This window comes from Quercus lobata, chromosome 1 (genome assembly GCF_001633185.2).
Source record: "Quercus lobata isolate SW786 chromosome 1, ValleyOak3.0 Primary Assembly, whole genome shotgun sequence".
NCBI lineage: Eukaryota > Viridiplantae > Streptophyta > Magnoliopsida > Fagales > Fagaceae > Quercus > Quercus lobata.
The window spans coordinates 52,608,948-52,629,883 of record NC_044904.1 but is presented as its reverse complement, the minus strand read 5'-3'; the positions used below and the strand labels follow the sequence as shown (position 1 = coordinate 52,629,883).

Sequence of the window (20,936 nt, the reverse complement as noted above, 5' to 3'; positions counted from 1 at the left end):
TTTATACCTAAGTAAGTCGGCTAAGATTTTTCTAATTCATGGCCCACGTATGCAGAATCAATCCTACATATGCAAAGTCAAAGCTACATACGCAAGCTCATTTCCACATATGCACAACGCTTGGCAGAAGCCCATGTTCCCCTATTTTAAGTAGAGTTTTTCTACTCCCAAGCATTTCTAGGGTTCCTGTGACCTAAAGAACCATTCAAGACATATTCCAAGCACAAGGTTGCAAGCATCAAAGAAGCAAAGTTGTATAGAAACATACAATTTATCATTATCTTGTAAATTAAGTGCTAAGTTCCAATCAAAAGCATAAATGTAAAAAGATGTTCTTAAATACAATCATTTATCTCAAACCAAACACAAATGTCTACTAAAGGGAATAAAAAAAATTAAAAGCAAAAAAAAAAAAAAAAAAAAAAAGCTGTGTTGTTTGTTGTATATATTCTGTGATTGCAGGTAATCAAGGGTGCCATCTCTTCCTTGGCTAGTAGCTAGAAGTCGCCTCCAAATCCTCCTCCTCGCCACCACCACCATCATCATCATCATCATCACCACTGCCTGGGTGGGCCACTCCTCCAGGACCATATAGCTCCCTCGAGTACTTGGTCACCTCCAACTTAAGATTCCCGGCCAGCCATACCAACTCCTCATGCTCTTGGATAGTGGGTTGCAATTTGAAGAAAGAAGGGTTAGTGACTAAAACAAGAAGAGAAATTTGGCAAAAAGAGAGAACAAAGGGAAGAAAGAACTCATCGCTCGAGTGTTTGGAGGGAAAGGATAGCCCACGACATTAGGGTTATGGGACACGACACGCTCCCAAGTACAAGAGTTTAAGCATATACCTAAATAGTAAGAGAAGGCATGAGGCGAGTGATGTTGAACTCCTCATAGTCTAACCCCTTAAGAAGCCGCTCAGTATAGGAAACACCACTCCCCCACGAGTTGTATTCAGCATCAGTCATGGAATGTGGGGCAAGATTGAACTCAGTTGCGTCCATCGAAATCCGTGGGTCATCCCTACCCACCAACTAGCACCTCACCCTCTTCGCCAAATATGGCACCCTCAAGCCCACTCCTTCAAGAGGTTGGGTAATCTCCGAAGCAATGAAAGTGGTAAGCTCTAAGTCTCGAGTAGTAGGAAGGGGCTAGCCTACCCATGGGCCTAGTTTACCTATAAAGGAACAAGGTTATGAAGAGAGTATCCTAAGGGTAATGCAAAAAGAAGCATAAATAACTAGAACTCTTAAATTTACCTCATTTGAAGTCAACCCCACAAGATGTGCCCTCACTTGGTGAAAATCCCTCAGAACTAAGTCAATGCCCGGAGTTATAAGGCCATACCTAACCACCCACCGCTATGAAAATAAGAAGCACAAGCCACAAGTTAGATGCAAGATGACAGTTTGCAAGATGACAATTTGTAGGATGACAATTAGCAAAATGACAAGATGACAGATGCAAGATGATAATTTTCAAGACAATACAGTTTGCAAGACTACAAGCTACAAGTGAAAGTGCAAAGAATGAGAGGGGAATTGACCTCAAAGAGCTTCCAAGGCCCCACAAGCTACCGCAAAGTGCCTTGGCTGAGAGTGTCAAGGGTGGAGTAAAGATAAGCAAGGCATGCTTGCCCCCAATTGGCCCTCTATGCCTCCCCAAAGTCCTAGAAGGAGGTTAAACACCTCAAAGACACCATTTGCCCACCATTGGCAAAGAGGTAGGCCCCCAACAAGTGGAGAAGGAAAGCCCTAGCCATACGGACGCATTCCTCCATGGTCCTCTGTGGAAGGAACATGTAATACAACACCAAGTCAAAGTAGTGGATGGTCTCAATGGAGTAATTCCTCCCCAACATGTCGATGCCTAGCTGGATGCCCGACACACCATCCAAACTAACGATGGCCCTTTCAAAGCTAAGGCTAGTCATGCGATAAAAGTCATAGGGAGTCACCATTATCTCCCGCTCAGCAATATGAAAGGTGTAGGTAGTGTCCCACCACCTCTCAATGAGGCACTGCGCAAAGGTGGCACTTTCAAACTTTTCTAGAAGAAGACTAATGATAGGCTTAAAGCCCGCCTCTCAGATATAACCCCTGGTTTTGGGGGCAAGTTGTTAGGATTATTGCCTTTAAATCCTGTTGTATGATGCTATGTATGACATTATGTATGACTTAATGTTGTGATTAATAAAGTTGTTTTATTATTACCTAAAATAATGGTAAGATGAATATTTGGACATTATCATTTAGTTCATGAGATGTATAGTATTTGATTTATGTGATTTAGACACAAAAGATATAAATCACAAGTTCTTTGTAAACTTAGAATTTTAGTTCGTAGTTAGTGATGAAATTGGGTATTTCATCTGCGAAGATGAGAACATATCAACTAAGATGATTTGTCTTGATCATGGTAGTGGAGACTTCTAGTTGATATGTTGATATGTTTTAAGAGTTAAGACATTGAACTAGACCGTTGTGAGATTTATTATTCTTCTAATGACTGTCAAATTAATAATAAATCTCACGACTTCTATTTACATCAACTCTTAATTCTAAGAGAATAATGGACTTGATCATGAAGTGTAAGTTGCTTTGATATATCAGGAGTGAGATCTAAAGTTACGATCAAAACCTCAGTATGTTGGACAGCCACATTTAGTGTTGATGGAACATATATTCTCAAGATGGAATTCATAATCTCTTAACGGAGATATAAAATATTCCCTTGAGATAAGTTTAATGGGTTTGATTATTCAGAATGTTAGGCCTAACTACTTTAGTAAGGAGTTACTAAAGTATATATTTATGAAATTGGATTTCATAAATATATGATGAATAACTTAAAGGATTAAACCGAGTACTCAAAGATTAATATGTAGTAATCTTCAAAGTGGTAATCTACATTCATGACTTTGTATTACTATGAATGTTTTATGAAGGGGTTGCATGTATAATGAAGTCTTAGGATATAATTTATTAATAAGGCCTTGAGTGCAATTATATTTATATAGTGTTATTAAATATAATTAATGGTAACTTTGGACTTGTCAAAAGTTGACAAAAAATCCCAAGGCCCATTGGAGCTAGTGTCTTATTTGTTCCCTTTAGATCCCACTCCAAGCCACATACTAAAGCCCAATTGGAATAACTTAAAAGGTTAGTTCAATTAGATAATCAATTATAAGGAGAGAAGCATACAGAATTTTGTAACAGAATGAAATGGTTTGTATGTGAGTGTTGGACACTCTCTTATTCTCCCTTGAACATACACATATAAACTAATTGAGAGACCACACTTCTTGGGCACAAGTGGAATTAGAGTGAAGATTAAAAGTGGTCCCAAGTACTTCTAATCTTTGGTTTTGAATTTCACCGCACCAAGGTACACTCTCTTGTTCTTATATTCTGAAATTTACATAGTATATGTTATCAATTGCGAATGAAGTAGATTCGTTAATTTTCCAATGCATATGTTTTGTATGTGATACAAACATGTGTTTGTTCAACACAAGTAGGTTGAACCACTCCACCACCTTATTGGTGCTTCCCCTATTAGCATAAGGGTATGATGACTGCAAAAAGAAAGATGACATTAGATTCCTGATTCAAGTGAAATTTAGGGATATGGTGTTTTGATGCAAGAATGAAGATAAAAAGAATGATACAATGATGTTCAGATGCAAGAATGACAAAAAAGGGTGTTAGAATCGTATATGGAGTTCAAACGGTTGAAAGAGGAGTGAAAATAGGCAAAGTAGGGCTTCTGCCAAGCGGCTCACGTACATGGGTCAAAACCCATGCACGTAAACAAGACCCTGCATACGCAGATCCATTCCCATGCACGCAAAGCCTCAAGAACATACCTACATACGTAAGAATAGAGCTGCGTACGTAGGCCCAAGCCCATACACACAAGAACACAAACAGAAGTAGTTCTTTGACATTTTTAAAGGGGCATCATCCAAAATCAATACTAGACATGTTCCTACCCCTCCTAAGGTGTCAGGTTTTCATCTAAACCCATCCCACAGCAAAACCCAAGCATTTACATAGCCAAAAACACATTTAGATCGAAGATCAGAGAGAAACTTGAAAATGAGAAAAAAAAATGAAAAAACTTACGGATTCACCAATGGGAATATGGTTCTCTGGCCGGTATGTTAATGGTGGAGGTCCTACCAACCTCGTGGCTCCGCTCCAGGGGGTGAGATGGAAGGCATCGAATGATAGGATGTAGGAAGATTTCTTGGCCTTAGGTGCCATTAGAGAAAATGATGAGAGAATGAGAGAAAATGAGAAAATGAGAGGATTTAAGAGGATGAGAGAATCAAGAAGTGAGGAAAAGAAAGAGGGGAGGGTGGTTTTTGTAGAGAGAAAAGAGAGAGGAGTTATGAAGAATGTGAAGAGGTGAGGGGAATGAAGAGAATGAAGAAAAAGAAAAGAAATGGTTGGTAACCGTTGGGAAAAATGAAGAGGCAGGAACACAATTGATGGCTAAACTACATATAGCTTAGACCTCACCACTAAACTACGTGTAGTTTAGTCATGAATAGTAAAAAAATTAAAAAAAAAAAAAAAAAAAAATCTTTCATTCAAAAAAATAGGAACATCTCAAGATCACCCCAATTTAACACAAATTTATCAAAGGACTCCCTAGTGAGCGGTAAAGGAAGTAGAAGACTCTTCCCTCGTTTAAGCACATCAAGAACCATCCCCACTGGTTCAAGCACATCAAGAGCCATCCCCACTGGTTCAAGCATATCAAGGACCTTCCCCAACGGATCAAACAAATCAAGAACATCATCCTCAATAAGGAAGCAAAAGATTCTTTCTCAATATTTCAAGCATCTCAAGCAATACCCCCAGTAAAGGAAGCAGAAGATTCTTCCTCAAAAGGATCAAACCTATCAAATATCATCCCCATGAAGGAAGTAGAAGACTCTTCCTCAAGAGTTCAGGCATATCGAGCATCATCCCCATGGAGGAGGCAGAAGATTCTTCCCCGATGGACCTAAGCACATTAAAGCAAATCCTTAGTGAGGAAGCAAAAGATTCTTCCCCAAAATATCCCCAGTAAGGAAGTAGAGGATTCTTCCCCATTGAGTCCCATACAAAAATATATATATATATATATATATATATATATCAACGAGGGAGTAGAAAAGTCTTCATCAAATTACTCAGTGAACCATATAGGAAGCAGAAGATTCTTCCCTAGTGGATTACACATCTACACTACACCTTAGTGAGTCCATCCATGTTACTCCTCAGCAAGTTTCTCATATCTAAACAAGTTGTGAAAAGCAGAAGATTCCTCCCCATCTACTCCTTAGCGAGTTCTTCACCATCCCTAGTGGATCCTACTCGCGCACATATCCTCCGAGAATTGAACATGCAGGCATGGTAGAAAAAGATAGAGATAGTGATAGAGAAAGAGGCCAAGGCCAACCAGAGGCAAGAGCCTCACCTGAAAGGGTAGAGAAAGGAGTGAAGAAGATAAGAGGAACAATTCACCCAAAGAAGTTTCAGGCAAGCGCCCCGGATGGACACCGTAGAGACTATATCCTTTTGTTATGTGATGGGTTAGCTTGAAAGAGCACGTTTGTTTATTTTCTTTTTTCCTTTTTAGTGACTCTAGGATAGTAAGTCACTCGTCATTTGCTTGCAAATAGCAAAATAGGTTCTAAGGCAATGAATATGTCGTTGCTCATTTCCCAAGCAACCAAGGTCCAAGGTGGGACTTCGAACATACAAATCCCACGTAGCTCTTCGGAGTTGCACCCCGCCCCATGTATGTGTGATGTGTGTCGTGTGCATGGGTTGGGCCCGGGCTATACATCGAAAGAAAATTTTTTGTCTCTTATTCTTTTGATTCCATTAGCTCACGAATCAAAAGAGGGCATCTGTAGACACCACATTTTGTACCCCTTACAACTCGAGCCCCTATTCCCCAATGATGCTCGAACCCTAAGGCCTAAGGCCAATTTAGAGCCAAATTAGATATTAAATTGACTTGAAAAGTGTTAAAATGGAAAATATAACCTTTTAAACGAGCAAAAATCTATTTTTGAAAAATTAAATGATCAAAGTGACCCGTGGCTTGCATACGTGAGTCACGGCCCGCGTACGCGAGCTAAAGCATGCATACGCAGGCACATTCCTGCATACACGTAGCTAGGGTTTCAGAAGCATAAGAAAGGCAAGTTTTCTACAATAATTTCTGAGGTTTGGAATGAATCCCACATCGTCTGGGAGCCATTCCAAACCCTATTTTTTCAACTATAAAAAGCCTTATATGGTACATTTTCAAAACACAAAAAAACCCACGGGAAAAACTTAAGATTCACTATAAAATAGTGAATCAAAAGGAATTTTTCACAAAACACCCTCAAGTCATTTTTTATTTGATTGGGACCTTTTTCTGGCTCCAATCCTTTGAGTTTAAGATTGCTAATCACTATTTTATTGAATTGTGATAGATTTGACTAAGGGGAACGGTCAAAAATCAAGCCTAGGAGCTTTTGCTTTAAGGTATTCTTTATAGCTTTTCTTTTTATTTTCTGTCTTTCTTCTCTTGTTTTTATCTCATTTTTTTGTTTTGGTTTATATTCATACATGTTTACTTAGTTTAGCCCTTTAGTTCCTTTCTTTTTATGTGTACGTAGGTTGTTAGTTTGTTGTTTTGAGATTCTGTCCTGTTTTTGCATTTTTAGGTTTTTTGGGTAAGGATCTGCGAACACATGAGCTTGCCTGCTACGTAGACTGAATTCATGTGTATGCAAACCTGTTCTAGCGTGCATGATGCCATTACCCAGAAACCCTAAATCCTTGTTTGTTTTTTTTTCTACTTTCACATGTTTGTTCTGTGTAGCCTCTTTTTCATATGTTTTAAGCCCCATAATTGCTCATCCACCTTTTAACATTGTTAGGACATATGTGAATCATGTTGGGAACATATGTCAATACTTCATGTAATTGGCTAATCCTTTGACAAAACGCATTTTACTTATAATTGGGTAAATCTAGGATGTGTTTAATACTTCAAGGAACAAGGTTTCAAGATTAAGTGTTAAAGCCATGCAAGTTTGTCCAAGAAACAAGTGAAGAAGTGTTGGATTTTAAAACTCAACAGCTAGCTCGATAGTTAGTATCCATCGAGGTTTAAAAGCTGCTGAGGCCCGATGCTCTACAGCTAGCTTGATAGATAAGTTATCTATCAAGGTTTATGAAAAACAGATTAACAGCTCTGATTTTCATCCAATCCATATGTATATGTTTGGGCTTTTTTTTCTCACAACCCTAAACATATATAAGGATTATTTTAAAGCCCGTCAAAGGTTGCGTAGGTGTGTAACAAAGTTTTATTCATGCAAATTGTGACCAGAGACAGAATTTGCCCTACTTCATCTTTCTCTTGAAGAAGCTGCTGTGTTTGTACACCGTAGGGCTTTATGACCAAAGAGCTTCTTGATCTTCATCGTGTGATGAACTGAAGATCTTTTCAACCAACATCTTTCTCAAGTTGGTGAGTAAGCCACGTATTAGGATCCGTGCATCCATTGGTTAGTCACGTACTGGAAGCTGTGCATTGAAAAAGAGAGATTGTCACTACAGAACAAGTCCAATTGGGTATTGGGATAAGGGTTCAACTGTAGGTTGGTATAAGGTACTATGATTCTTTTACTTGTGACCGCTTGTTTTGATAATAGTGGATTCTCAGAAGTGGTGACCTTAAAATCATCCGGTGGAGTTTTTTCTGTGTAGATTTTCCCCATTCATAAACAAATCACTGTGTTAATTTCATTTCCACTACATTTAGTTAATTGGTGATTTATTTGTACTACCACGCGTTTTGCATGTTAATTGAATTAATTAATTAACTTAGCTAATTAATTTATTAATTCATCACAAAGGGTCAATACATTCTTGGCCTATAGAGTGGTATCAGAGTAGGCACACTCATTCATAAACAAATCACTGTGTTAATTTCATTTCCACTGCATTTAGTTAATTGGTGATTTATTTGTACTACCACGTATTTTGCATGTTAATTGAATTAATTAATTAACTTAGCTAATTAATTTGTTAATTCATCACAAGGGGTCAATACATTCTTGGCCTATAGAGTGGTATCAGAGTAGGCACACTCTGATTAAGTGTTAATCTTTGCTGTGTGATCCATTGACCTTTATTTGTCATGGATAGAAGATAGTTTCTTATTATACCTCCTTTATTTGATGGCACTAACTATGCATACTGGAAAGTATGCATGAGAGCTTTCTTGCAGTCATTAGATGAAAAAGTGTGGCAAGCTGTGGAGATAGGTTGGACCAAGCCTACGAAAGTGCCAGCTAATTGGGATGATGCTAAGATCAAGGCGATAAACTTCAACAGTAGGGCATTGAATGCTCTATTCAGTGCAGTCACGAATGTGGAATTTAAGAGGATATCCTCTACTGAAACTGCTAAGGAAGCGTGGACCATTCTCCAGACAACCTATGAAGGAACCAAGGCTGTCAAGGATTCAAAACTTCAGAGGCTTACTACGAGCTTTGAAGAGATTAAGATGGAGGAGGATGAGTCATTCGATGAGTTCTATGTCAAGCTCAAGGACATAGTGAACTCAGCTTTTAATCTTGGGGAAACCATTCCTAAACCCAAGATTGTGAGAAAAGTGCTCAGATCTCTACCCGAGAGATTTCATGCCAAGATCACTGCAATTGAGGAATCAAAGGATATTGACAAAATTCCTTTGACAAAGTTGGTTGGCAATCTGCATACCTATGAGTTGGGTTTGACAAGGATAGGGAAATCAAGTAAGAGCAAGAGCATGGCATTGAAGGCCAAGAGCTGTGACACTGATAAGTCTTCAAACGATGATGATTCTAAAATGAAATCCTATATCACAAGGTAATTCAAGAAGTTTATGAAGAATGCCAACGCGAAAGGATTTGACAAGGACCGAAAGTAGTCTAGTTCTTTGAAGTTCAAGAGCCAAGACAAAGGGAAGAAGGATGTTAGGGATGGTGGTCAGTACACTGTTCCCTCAGGACCAAAGTGCTTTAGGTGTTAGGGCTTCAGTCACATGAAACAAGAGTGCCCTACGTATCTCAAGACTATTGGGAAAAGCAAGGCATTTGTTGCTACGTTGAGTGACACTGAACCTGAGGATGATTCTGATAATGAGGATGATAAAATCCTAAATGCCTTCACTGCCACTATAAATCCTATTGAAGGGATTGTTGAAGATGTGGATGAAGAAGAGGAATTGGTGGAGTTTAAGTTTGAAAAGATGGATGAGCAAGATGACATCCACACAGCCTATGCAAAGTTATACAAGGTCTCAGAAAAGTATGAGAAGTTGTATAGGTTGGCCACCAAGAAGCTTAGTGAAGTGAAAATTGAATGAGAAGAAATTTCCACAAATTTTGATGAAGCAAATCAGACCATTGGAACACTAAGATTTGAAAATAATTTCTTGGCTGAAAAGACCAAGAAGCTTGAGGAAGAACTATTCCAAGTCAGAGCCCAGTTGGAAAGGAATTTAAGTGCAAAGCTCGATGAAATGCTCAGTCTTCAAAAATCTACTTTCAATCGAACTGGTTTAAGGTATGATTTCTTTTCTCCTAGTATTGCTACTTCTAGTACTACTGCTTTTGTTCCTCCTACTAATAATGTTAAAACTGAGAACAATAATGTTAAAAATGAATTAGCTAGTGAGAATGTAGATAAGGGTAAATCTATCTTAGGAGCACCCCTTAAGCTTGATAAGAAAGAGATTAAGAACCCTAGGGCTAAGAAGGGAAATACTCAAAAGCCCAAACAGAAAAGGCAGCATTTCTGTCATAACTGTGGAGCAGCTGGACATACTCGACCTAATTGCTATAAGTGGTTAGTCACTCAACAGAGCAACAGTATGATCGCGTCGGGAAACTAGAATCAGTTTCCATCCTCCTTTACTCCTCTTGGAGATCTTCTCAAAGCCCTCATGTTCATTTCGAACTTAAATGGATTCAATTCTTCCCCCTCACTGCCAGATCAATGATTTGCTAAACGAAAAGGTTCTTCCAAGGTATGGAAGGAAAAAGGCTTCAATTGATTCTGTCACTCTTTCTTTCTCTCCCCTTCTTGTTTTTGTTTTTGCATTACTTGTGTGTTTTGCTTTTGTGTTTTGAGTCAGTCTAGTTTTATGCATTGCTTTGCTTAACATGTTTTTGTTTGTTTACTTATCAGTTTTGCTTTATTTTGTTTTTCATATAAAATAAAAAAAAAATTGAAAAATCAAAAAAATACAAAAACAATATGAGTTCGTGTACATTGGTACTTGTGTACCTTGGATGGCCATTGAAATAAAATTTTCTAAACTTTGTATCTTTTGTAGCTTAGATAAGCATCTCTATGCACAACTAAGCAAGTGAGCTTTGTGGCTCGTGTTTGTGATGAGTAAGATTAAGTAATCTTTTGTACTTAACACTCACATCACTTTTTTTGATGGGAAGGACTAGAAAATCCTAAGAGAAAGGCATAAATAACCATCTCACCACTGTTGCCAACCAATCATAAAATGACATTTGTATACTTCGGCACAGCAAAATTGGAATGTCAAATGCTTAATATTATTGGGTATTTCTTATCTATCTCTTATATGCCCATGCATGGTTTGCTTAAAAGCAAAATATGCAAAGAAAAATAAAAAGCAAAAAGAATCAAATGCTTTATATATGATTGCAAGCATGTATTCTAGGAGATGAGGGAGTTATAGGATGTACCTTAAAGGTAATAGTCCCCATCAAATAGTTATGATTGTGTGTGAGTTAAAGTGATTTTCTCATATCTCAAATCGTCATAACATGAAGACACTTATGCAATCTTGCGATGTTTTTCACACACAACACGCAAAATTCTTTGTTACTTTTGATACATGTACAGGTACAATGTGATTTGGCCATCACAAGGAATACATGTGTTAATGTATGCTCACTAAACTGTCTTAACTTGTTTTTGAAATGTAAAATTGGTTAGACTTGTTTATTATGTGTGTGTGTTTTGGATCTATGTGCTTGACATTTTTCTTGTTGAGAGATGTTTTTGAGAGCTTAAAATATTGTTTGGATCTTTGGTTATATAGCATGCTTGATTGCATTCATATTTGTGTTTTTCTCTTCTTGAAAAATTGTTTTTAAGCAATCTCGATAGCTTCTCTATACCTCTCGACAGCTATGCTATCTATGGAGACCCTTTATCTGCTTTTTATCGCATTCTCGATAGCTCTTGATAGCTACTTTGATCCATTAAGAAACCTTTCGGATGCTCGATAGCTACCTCGATCCATCGAGCCCCTCTTGCTATGGACACCTCTCAATAGATCTTCATTAGCTATCTCGATAGCTATTTCACGCTCTTTAATTCTTGATAGCTCTCGATCCATCGAGAATTATGAACTTTTATTTAAAGGGTCAACATGATTTCAGCTTCACTTTTCTCGATCTCTCTCGATCCTTTCAGTCTCTTCACCTCCTAAAACCTCTCTCTCTCTCTCACTCCAACCCTCCAACCCACATGTTCTTTGGCCCTTGTGTGCTTTCTCTGCTTCTGGTATGTCTCTTTTACCCTTATTCATCATGCATTACACGTTTTTTACCTAACTTTTTGGGGTTTTGTTGAAAATTTGGGCTTTTTTCAAAATTGTTGAGTTTTTCACAAAATTTTTGGTTTGGTTTTTGTGAAAATGTTTTAAAATCATCATGCATTGCATTATAACAATATTTCATGCATTTTAGATGTGTGTTTACTTCGTTGCAATGATTGTGTGTTGTTAGGTTTGGATTAGACTAAGCCCATGACGTATTTTAATTTGCATGTCACATGTTCATGCATACTTACCTTCAAGTTTTTATATTCTTATGTATATTGTCTAGTTGGTGCTTTTCTTGTTGTCTCCCTCTCTCCCTTTCTCTCTTTCTTGCGTTAGTCTGCACTATGGCACCCAAACGCAAATCTACTCTATCACAGAACCCTCTTCATTCTTGGGCATCTACTTCTTCTTTTGACCCTACTCCTTCTCATATATGGTTTTGTGATGATAAAGCCCGAAAGGACTTTTCGGAGAACTTTTGCAAACGAGGCATTCATTCGGAATGCCAAGTCATCCTATTGGATTTTTTCGATACTGACCTTTCCACTGTCATCTACAGTTGGGGTTGGGAGTCACTATTTGGCGCCTCAGTCTCTTGTCCTCCTGTGATCATACAAGAGTTTTACTCCAATATGCACGGAATCGATACTTTTGTACCTCATTTCTTCTCTCGCGTTTGAGGTACGTGCATCTAGTTACTCTGGAAATTGTCTCTGAGGTACTACACGTTCCTAGGGTAGCACATCCTGACTACCCTAGCTGCGATCATCTGAGGACTGTGTCCAAAGACAAACTCTCGTCTCTCTTTGTGAGACACCTTTTTCTTGGGGTGACCATCAAAACACCCCTTTCTTAGCCTTTGCAAAAGATCCGAGATTCCTTAACATGGTGATGATATTCATTCTTCATCCTTTGTCTCACTATAACACTATTATAGAGCCCGTGCTCAATTTTTGCCATCCCTCTTAGAGGATATCTCTGTTGACTTCCCTTCTCACTTCATTCTATCACTTATAGATGTTTTTAGGGATACGACGACTCGTGATAAGCTCATTTTTCTTTCAACTATCACGCGGCTTCTTCGCCACTTTTCTGTCTCTTTTCCTGAGTTTCCTCATTTTCCGATGATGTGTGCCATAGATGCAGCTACCGTTCGATGGAGCGAGGCACAACTTAGACTGAGGCGGCCCTAGATAGAGACGGCGACTCCTCCTGCTTCCACCGCTCTATCCACCTCTGCTCCTTCGTCTTCTACGGGTGGAGTGACACTTGAGGCCATCATGGCACAACTTGTGCACATGGATGCTCATCTTGACACACTCAGTGATGAGTTATGTCAGGTGAACACCCGTGTTGATCGTATCGCACGACGACAGGCTATCATGGGTGGTTTTACTGTTGCTTCTTCTCCATCTCCACTGGCGTCCGAGGATGAGAGTGACAATGGCTTCGGTAGTGATGATGCTGATAAGGATGATGATGCTAGCTCACCTAGTGATGATGAGATGTCTACTTGATGTACTTGCCCTTTGTCACTCGTGACAAAAAGGGGAAGTATTTTTGAGATAAGAGTAGTCATACTTATAGGGGGAGGGTTAGTATAGGAGATTTTATAGGGAGAGTGTATATGAGGGATGTAGTAATGATTTTTTGTATCTTTTCTTTTCTTTCTATTTTAGATACATTATCTTTTGTACATCGGTCTTGTGACCACTTTGGTGATAGCAAACATTGTACTTATCTCTGATATATATATTTGATGATGTTGTTATCACATTTCAACTATCTCTTTATGTGTTGTTTCTTTTCTCTCTTTATACACATATTTCTTATTTACTATATGAAATCTATTATTTCTGTTTCACACTAAGATGCCGTGATGAGTTTTGTTTAAAGAGTTTCAGAAATATATGTTGTCAAAGTCTTCTTGCCATGAACTCTCTTCTTACAAAGTTTTTCCTGAGTTTGTTTTAGGATAGATTTTATTGTATTCAACAAGTGAGTATGAGTTGAGTGATTTATGACTTCTCTCATATGTTCATTTGTTTGTTGTGATTTTGTCACGGATTGCTAAAGGGGGAGATTGTTAGTATATACGTGAATCATGTTAGGAACATATGTCAATATTTTATGTAATTGACTAATCCTTTGACAAAACGCACTTTACTTGTAATTGGGTAAATCTAAGATGTGTTTAATACTTTAAGAAATAAGGTTTCAAGATTAAGTATTAAAGTCATGCAAGTCTGTCCAAGAAACAAGTAAAGAAGTGTTGGATTTAAAACTCGATAGCTGGTATCTATCGAGGTTTAAAAGCTGCTAAGGCCTGATACTTGACAACTGGCTCAATAGATAAGCTATCTATCGAGGTTTATGAAAAACAGATTTTCAACTCTGATTTTCATCCAATCCTTGTGTATATGTTTTCTTTTCTCACAACCTTAAATATATATAAGGATTATTTTAAGATCCGTCAAAGGTTGCGCGGGTGTGTAACAAAGTTTTGTTCATGCAAATTGTGACTAGAGACAGAATTTGCCCTACTTCATCTTTCTCTTGAAGAAGTTGCTGTGTTTGTACGCCGTAGGGTTTTGTGATCAAGGAGATTCTTAATCTTTATCGTGTGATGAACTGAAGAACTTTTCAGCCAATATCTTTCTCAAGTTGGTGAGTAAGCCGCGTACTGGGATCTGCACATCTATTGGTTAGTCACGTACCAGGAACCGTGCATTGAAAATGAGAGATTGTCACTACAAAACAAGTCCAAATAAGTATTGGGGTAAGGGTTCAACTGTAAGTTGGTATAAGGTACTGGGATTCCTTTACTTGTAACCACTTGTTTTGATAATAGTAGATTATCGGGAGTAGTGACCTTAAAATCACCCGATGGGGTTTTTGCCATGTATGTTTTCCTCATTCGTAAACAAATCATCGTGTCAATTTAATTTCCGCTGCATTTAGTTAATTGGTGATTTGTTTGTGCTACCACGCGTTTTGCATGTTAATTGAATTAATTAATTAACTTGGCTAATTAATTTATTAATTCATCACAAGGAGTCAATACATTCTTGGCCTATCAAACATGTTTGTTTGTTGTCACATGTTTAGATTAGGGTTTTCTTAGTTTTAGTGCCATTCATTCACATGCTCATGCATTGATGTCATAGGTGCTATGTTGCTGAGAGGTAAGCAAAATGTAAGTCATACATTAGCAATGTCCATGCATTTGTGTTAAGGTTTTACTTTGATGATATGATGGAACATGCTTAGATGTTTGATTATGGTTTGTAATACATTAATGTCTTGTTTCCATGTTTAAGTTGCTGCCTTGTTTTAGATGTATGATAGGGTTTTCATATGTTAGATGAATGCTAGGGTTTCGTTTGTGTTTGGCTCTCTTTTGTTTAAGGGTAGATAGGTATATGTTTTGGGATGAATGATTTCATGATGGTATGGTTAGATGTATGCTAGTGTGTGTGTGAGTATAGATACAAGTGTTGAACATTTTTTTAATAAGGTTAGGACATAAGACACAATGATGGGAGGTCAACCTTAGAGTTGGGCGATCTTAGGTGCCTAACACCTTCCCATGAGCATTCCTAAACTCCGAACTTATACTCTAGTAGTAAGACCAAAGGTCCTTCCTCGAAATGACACTATATTGATGGTTTCTAGACCATATAACTAGGAGGCAACTCCGACACTCCTTTTCCCTTGCACCCACAGTGGGTAGTGATGCAGCGATGGGTATGGTTCTCGATTGGTTTGGCAATGGTGGTTGAAAATTTTGTTGATTTTCCTAGGTTTGTGGTGCGGCAATGTTGTGGTTGTAGTGGCTGGTGGTTTGTGGGTTGTTGTGGTTCAGTGGTGGTGGTTAGTTTTGGTTTGGTGGTTGGTTCAGTTGGGTGGTTCGGTGGTGGTGGTGATGGCTGATTTTATGGAGAAAGAGAGGGATGGGAGAGAAAAAAGAGAAGTGAGTTGTTTATATTATTTGATGGGGTAGTTTATATTATTTTAATTAGTTGTATGTTAAAATAAAATTAGGATGTTGGATGAGTTATAAAATGGTATGGTAAAATAGATAGAGTAAGTTTTTAGATTGTAAAATATGTATTTTTTTAGATTCCCAAATATAAATGTTCTAACATAAGTTGAGCCTGTGCATAAATATAGATACCCAAACATGAAAATGTTTTTATGCTACGATGAATTTTGGATTGCAGTTAGAGGCTTATAACTCATTGGAGACAATTCCTTTATCCAATTTCCCCCATTGAAATTTGAAACCCTAATTTAAAATGGTCAAGAGAGAAACATGCACCAATTAATTTGGTTAAAGCAATTCAAAGCAAAATAATTAAAATAATTCTTCATTTTCAATAAGAAAAATAGAGAGAGAGAGAGAGAGAGAGAGAGAGAGAGAGGGGGGGAGGGTATAAGGTAGGGGACAGAAAGCACAACCTGAAAGCCTAAAAACACTCTCAGAAAAGAAAAGATGCTATCCCTATACTATTACATACTGATACTAGTCTATAGTATTCTATACTAGTTCGCTAATAGTACAGTCCAGAGGATGGGAAGTTGGGTCATGTCACTACACAACATAACATGCTACAAACAAAAATCACTGATAGCCTCTTAATAAATAATAAGAACAACCACAAATAAAAGCCCCACCCTACTTCTTCTCAAAAACACACACAAACACTAAAACTTTGTTATCTCAAAGACTTAACTCTTTTTAACTCACGCTGTGTTTGCTTTATCCGCGTCTCCTTAGCCTCTGCTTCTGGGGGGAATTTCCCCCACCCACCACTCCTTACTAAAAGACACTCTCATTCTTTCTCTCTATCCAAGATTCTCCTATATTCTAAAACACACACACACATTCTCTCTCTATTTTTTCCTCTCTTTCTCAAGACCTATTACTCCCTATAGCTGTTACCTTGTGATCATTATCTTTCTATGCATGTTCCATGCCATTTGTTTTTCCGGCGAATAAGTAGAAGCTAAAAGAGTGGCGAAATGAAGAGAGATTTTGCATGAACAACACCAAGCTTTAAGATATTTCATTTTATTATTATTATTATTATCATATACAATAGCTTAAAGGGAAGGCTCTCAAATAGAAAGCAAGGAAAAGCCGACAAAAAGGAGCAAAGAGAGAGAGAGAGAGAGAGAGTCCTGTTGAAAGAAAGGAAGTACAAGCAAGAAAGAACAAGGAAGTGAAGGAAAAAGAGGAGCTGACGACTGTGAAAAAAGCTTCAAAGGGCTTTGGGAGATCCATCGATTTTGCTTTCTATCAGCCACATCCATCATCATCATCAATAACAATAATAGTATAGAAGGAGGTGTAGTTTGAAGAAAGAATTAAAGGTTTGACTGAAGAAATCTAGAAGTACTACTCTCCCTCTATTTTTTATCTTTCTTTATTTTCATTTTTTAGTGTTATTTATTGAACTCCCAAGAACATCTAGAAGAATAAGAATTAGAGGAAGAGAAGAAGAAGAATACTCTTCATTATCCCAAGATCTCCCCTCAGTCAGAGTCAGAAAAACCTTATTGTCTCCCCCATCTCTCCTTTCATTAATTCTTTCTCTCCTTTTTTTTTTCATAACCATTTGGTTCAACTATATATTTGGTTTTTTAACCCTTTTTTTTTTTTTTTTTTTTTACATTTAAAAAAAAAAAAAAAAAAAAAGGTTATGAAGTATGACATAGTAGTCTGAGTTGGTTGGTTCATCCCAAGGTGTTGAATCAAAGCTTGTCTTAAAAGTCTCATATAATATATCTCTAAAAATGGCCGAGTAAAATATAAAAAAGAATTGTTGTATGAAATTCAAGCGAGATCTGCTTCCAAACTTTTCATTGGAAAGAGTGAAACATATATAACCTTTCTTCTTCACGAGATCCAATCCCTCAATCCCACCACACCACATACACGGGTACTCAAAAATCTACCTTTCTATTTCCCTTTTTCCCATTGCTTTCTGCTCTCTCTCTCTCTCTCTCTCTCTCTAAAGTGTAAAGTGTATAGTCTAAACCAGACCCTCTTTCTCTTTCTAAAGTAAAAACCTTATATCTCCACCGCTCTGCTCTTTTTAGGGTTTCTTAGTAGTGAGAGAAATGGAAATATAGCCTGTTATGTGTAATGTTATCAGAGAAAATCCTGTATGTTTGTTGCTTTATTTATGCACTTTGACTATATGAATTCCTTTCTTCTCCTTTTTATTACAGCTAGCCTAGCCGGATCTCTTATAACTCTTCCCAAAACCAACATGATTTCAATTTGATTACTTCAATAAAAAAAATCAGGAAAGAAAATCACTATTATTGCACCAGATCCTACACAGGGTATATATCAATCATTCCTATTTTAACTAACTATACATATTTATTTTTATTCATGCAATTTATTTCCCATTTGTATAATTAATTAACCCTCTTATGCTTAGTTTCATTTCTATTCTATTTTTGGGTTTCTTTTAATTTATTTTTCACTTCTTTTAATTAAGATCTTACAGATTCTGACTTTGATTACCCTTTTAGACTTTACAATTATAGTCCCATCGCCATTTATTATCCTCTGCACTCTACTAGAAAATTTTTTTTAATGTATAAAAAAAAAAAAAATTCCTTTATTAAATTAAATTCTTTGCTTAATTTCTTCTACTTCATCTATTCATTTCTTAACATTTTCCCTCTTTCTTGGTCCCAAAGATTAAACTTCTAAGCACTTCATAAAAAATAAAAATAAAAAACTCGAAGCAACTAATTAGTTGGGTTTCGAAATTTTTGTTTCTGTCCATCATGGTATTAATCAAAGTTCTTCTATAGCCACCAATCATATATTCTATTTTTGATTCAAATATATTATTATTGTCACCTTTGATATTCGTTGTTGCTTGTTTGATTTTGCAGAGAGCAAGGTGGAACATGGCGTCTTCATCAAATTCCCCATGTGCAGCTTGCAAGTTTCTGAGGCGAAAATGCCAGCCGGAGTGTGTTTTTGCACCCTATTTCCCACCGGACCAACCACAAAAATTTGCAAACGTCCACAAAGTGTTTGGTGCAAGCAACGTCACCAAACTTCTCAACGAGTTGCACCCCCACCAGCGTGAAGACGCCGTCAATTCTCTCGCCTTTGAGGCTGACATGCGTCTCCGTGACCCTGTCTATGGCTGCGTCGGACTCATTTCCGTCCTCCAACACCAACTCCGCCAACTCCAAATGGAAATCAGTTGTGCCAAATCTGAACTCTCTAAATACCAAAACTTAGGAATCGCCAGTCACGGCCTAATTGCCGCTGCTGCCAACAATTACAACCATCAGCAGAACTTGGGGATTAATCTGATTGGTGGCGGTGGCGGCGTGAGGGACCACCATCACCATTACCATCACCAATTCTTTCCAAGGGATCAACAGCAGCTGATAAGGAGCTTTGATGGCGGAAACAACTATGATGCAAGCCTTTTGGCGATGAACGTGTCAGCAAACCTACAACTCAGTCAGTTTCCGCAACCTAGGGCTGCTGCTGGGGATGACCGCCGCACTATTGATCCCCCTTAGGGTTTCTTTCCTTCCATGGATCAAAAACTTGTCCAAACCCTTCATAGGTACATGTCCCAAACTCTTTAAAGTACAATTATTATGATATAATATAATAGATAGTGTTTTTAAATTTATTTTTAATGTTAATTATAGTTATCATAATATAGTGAAAATAGTAATAATATTTTTGTTATTATTATTTATTATAATTATTATTTCACCGGTTTGGAAATGCTATGATTATTAAATTATTTGGTGACTTTTTATGATCGTGCTAATGAAGATTGTGAGAGGCAGAAAATTTGAGGGGTTGGGTTAAGTGAAGACATTATGGTTTCAATAATCTATTTTTATTCTCTTATTACAATTACGAATGTTAATATATAATTTATAAGATAGGAGGGAAGCTTAATGATTGGATGCCTTAGATAAATTCTTGCTTTTAATGAATTATTTGGTCTTGTAAAGCATGAAGCACATATACATTAAAATGAATGAGTTTTTACAAGAAAAAGAAAACTGATTGATTAGTTTGATGTACCAGAGAGAAATGTTGTGACTTGTGATCATAATAATATTGAACCTTTCAACGGAGACAAAAAGAATAATAATAAGAGTATAATATTTTTCGCAACTATTAATATGCTTATGATGATTAGAACAATTTTACTTAATTTTATTATTGGTGTTAGTTTTATCCTGTACCAATCAAATCATGCAATCACATGATGTTAAAATTGTAGCCGACTTGTTGATAAAAATAAAATAGACTCAAATATGTTCTAAAGTAGTCAATTATTAGCGGTAGAGAAAAGTTATATATATATATATATATATAATAAGTGATTAGGTATAATTCATAATTGTTGAGATCATTAAGTTGAGGCAAAAATTATGAAAAAGTACTTTAATGTGTTTACCCCAAAAAAAAGAAAAAAAAAAAAAAAAACTTTACTGTAAATGTGTTGACCAAAAACCCTAAAAAGCAAGTATAATATTAAAATTGCAAAAAGGACATGGGTGTGAAATAATATATCCGCGCATGACTAGTTTATTGCCCACAGTTGACACTGTGTGGTTCAGAGTCCTTACTTCAGAGAACACAGACTTTTTTCGTATGATACAGCCTACAATGCGCACGGTTGCGTGACATAGTCACTGCCATTTCAGCGTCTCTCATGCAATTGAAACTTGACATCCCTTTTTCTTTTTATCAAAAAACTTGACATCCCTTTTGTGCTCTCATTAGGATCTTAATTAATTAACTTGTATCTTCATTAACTCAACAACCACTTCAGCTGTTATTAACATTCTTATTATTTGTTTGGGATTCAAATGCAGGGTTTGGACTTTGAACTGAAGGATTCAGCATTAAAAGAGAGTTTAAGAGAGAAAGAGAAAGTGTTTGGGATTCTATCTTAATTAATTATTGATGATACCCTTTTACAGACAATTTTGTCATATGTAGCTTGTATGTCTCTTCAGTCTTTACTTTTATTATCTAAATATTAAAGTATTTTCTCATATTGTTATTAGCCAAAACTGTACTTGCTCTTCTAGTTTCACAGTAACTCCAAATAGTTCGTGGGGTTTTCCTCTTAAAAAGTGCCATGGCAGGCACGGTGGTCTGGTTTTGTTTCCACCACTTCGAACTATTCTTGTCTGCACAGTCAAACACACAGACAGCTATACTATTTGCAAATTGCAGCACTGAATGTGATAGGAACTTGCTTTTACATGAT

General features: G+C 37.1%; 1 protein-coding gene across 4 annotated transcripts; it reads left to right on the top strand.

Annotated features, from left to right (window-relative positions):
- Positions 1-16,323: 16,323 nt before the first annotated feature.
- On the top strand, positions 16,324-20,721 carry LOC115992099 (protein ASYMMETRIC LEAVES 2). 4 transcript variants are annotated; one of them, XM_031116170.1, is made up of 3 exons: positions 16,324-17,019; positions 18,565-19,259; positions 20,536-20,721. In XM_031116170.1, the coding sequence occupies exon 2, from the start codon at positions 18,580-18,582 to the stop codon at positions 19,210-19,212; it is 633 nt and encodes a 210-aa protein (XP_030972030.1). In that variant the 5' UTR covers positions 16,324-17,019; positions 18,565-18,579; the 3' UTR covers positions 19,213-19,259; positions 20,536-20,721. The 4 variants fall into 4 exon arrangements, with proteins under 4 accessions (XP_030972030.1, XP_030972020.1, XP_030972017.1 ...); XM_031116160.1 differs by having other exon boundaries at positions 16,324-17,041; XM_031116157.1 differs by lacking the exon at positions 16,324-17,019 and adding an exon at positions 17,323-17,814.
- Positions 20,722-20,936: the final 215 nt, after the last annotated feature.

Excerpts from the sequence above, each read along its gene's own strand:
- LOC115992099 (XM_031116157.1), top strand. The coding sequence starts at position 17,788 with ATGTGTAATGTTATCAGAGAAAATCCT. Across the intron at positions 17,815-18,564 it reads ATGTTATCAGAGAAAATCCT|AGAGCAAGGTGGAACATGGC; the intron begins GTATGTTTGTTG and ends TTGATTTTGCAG.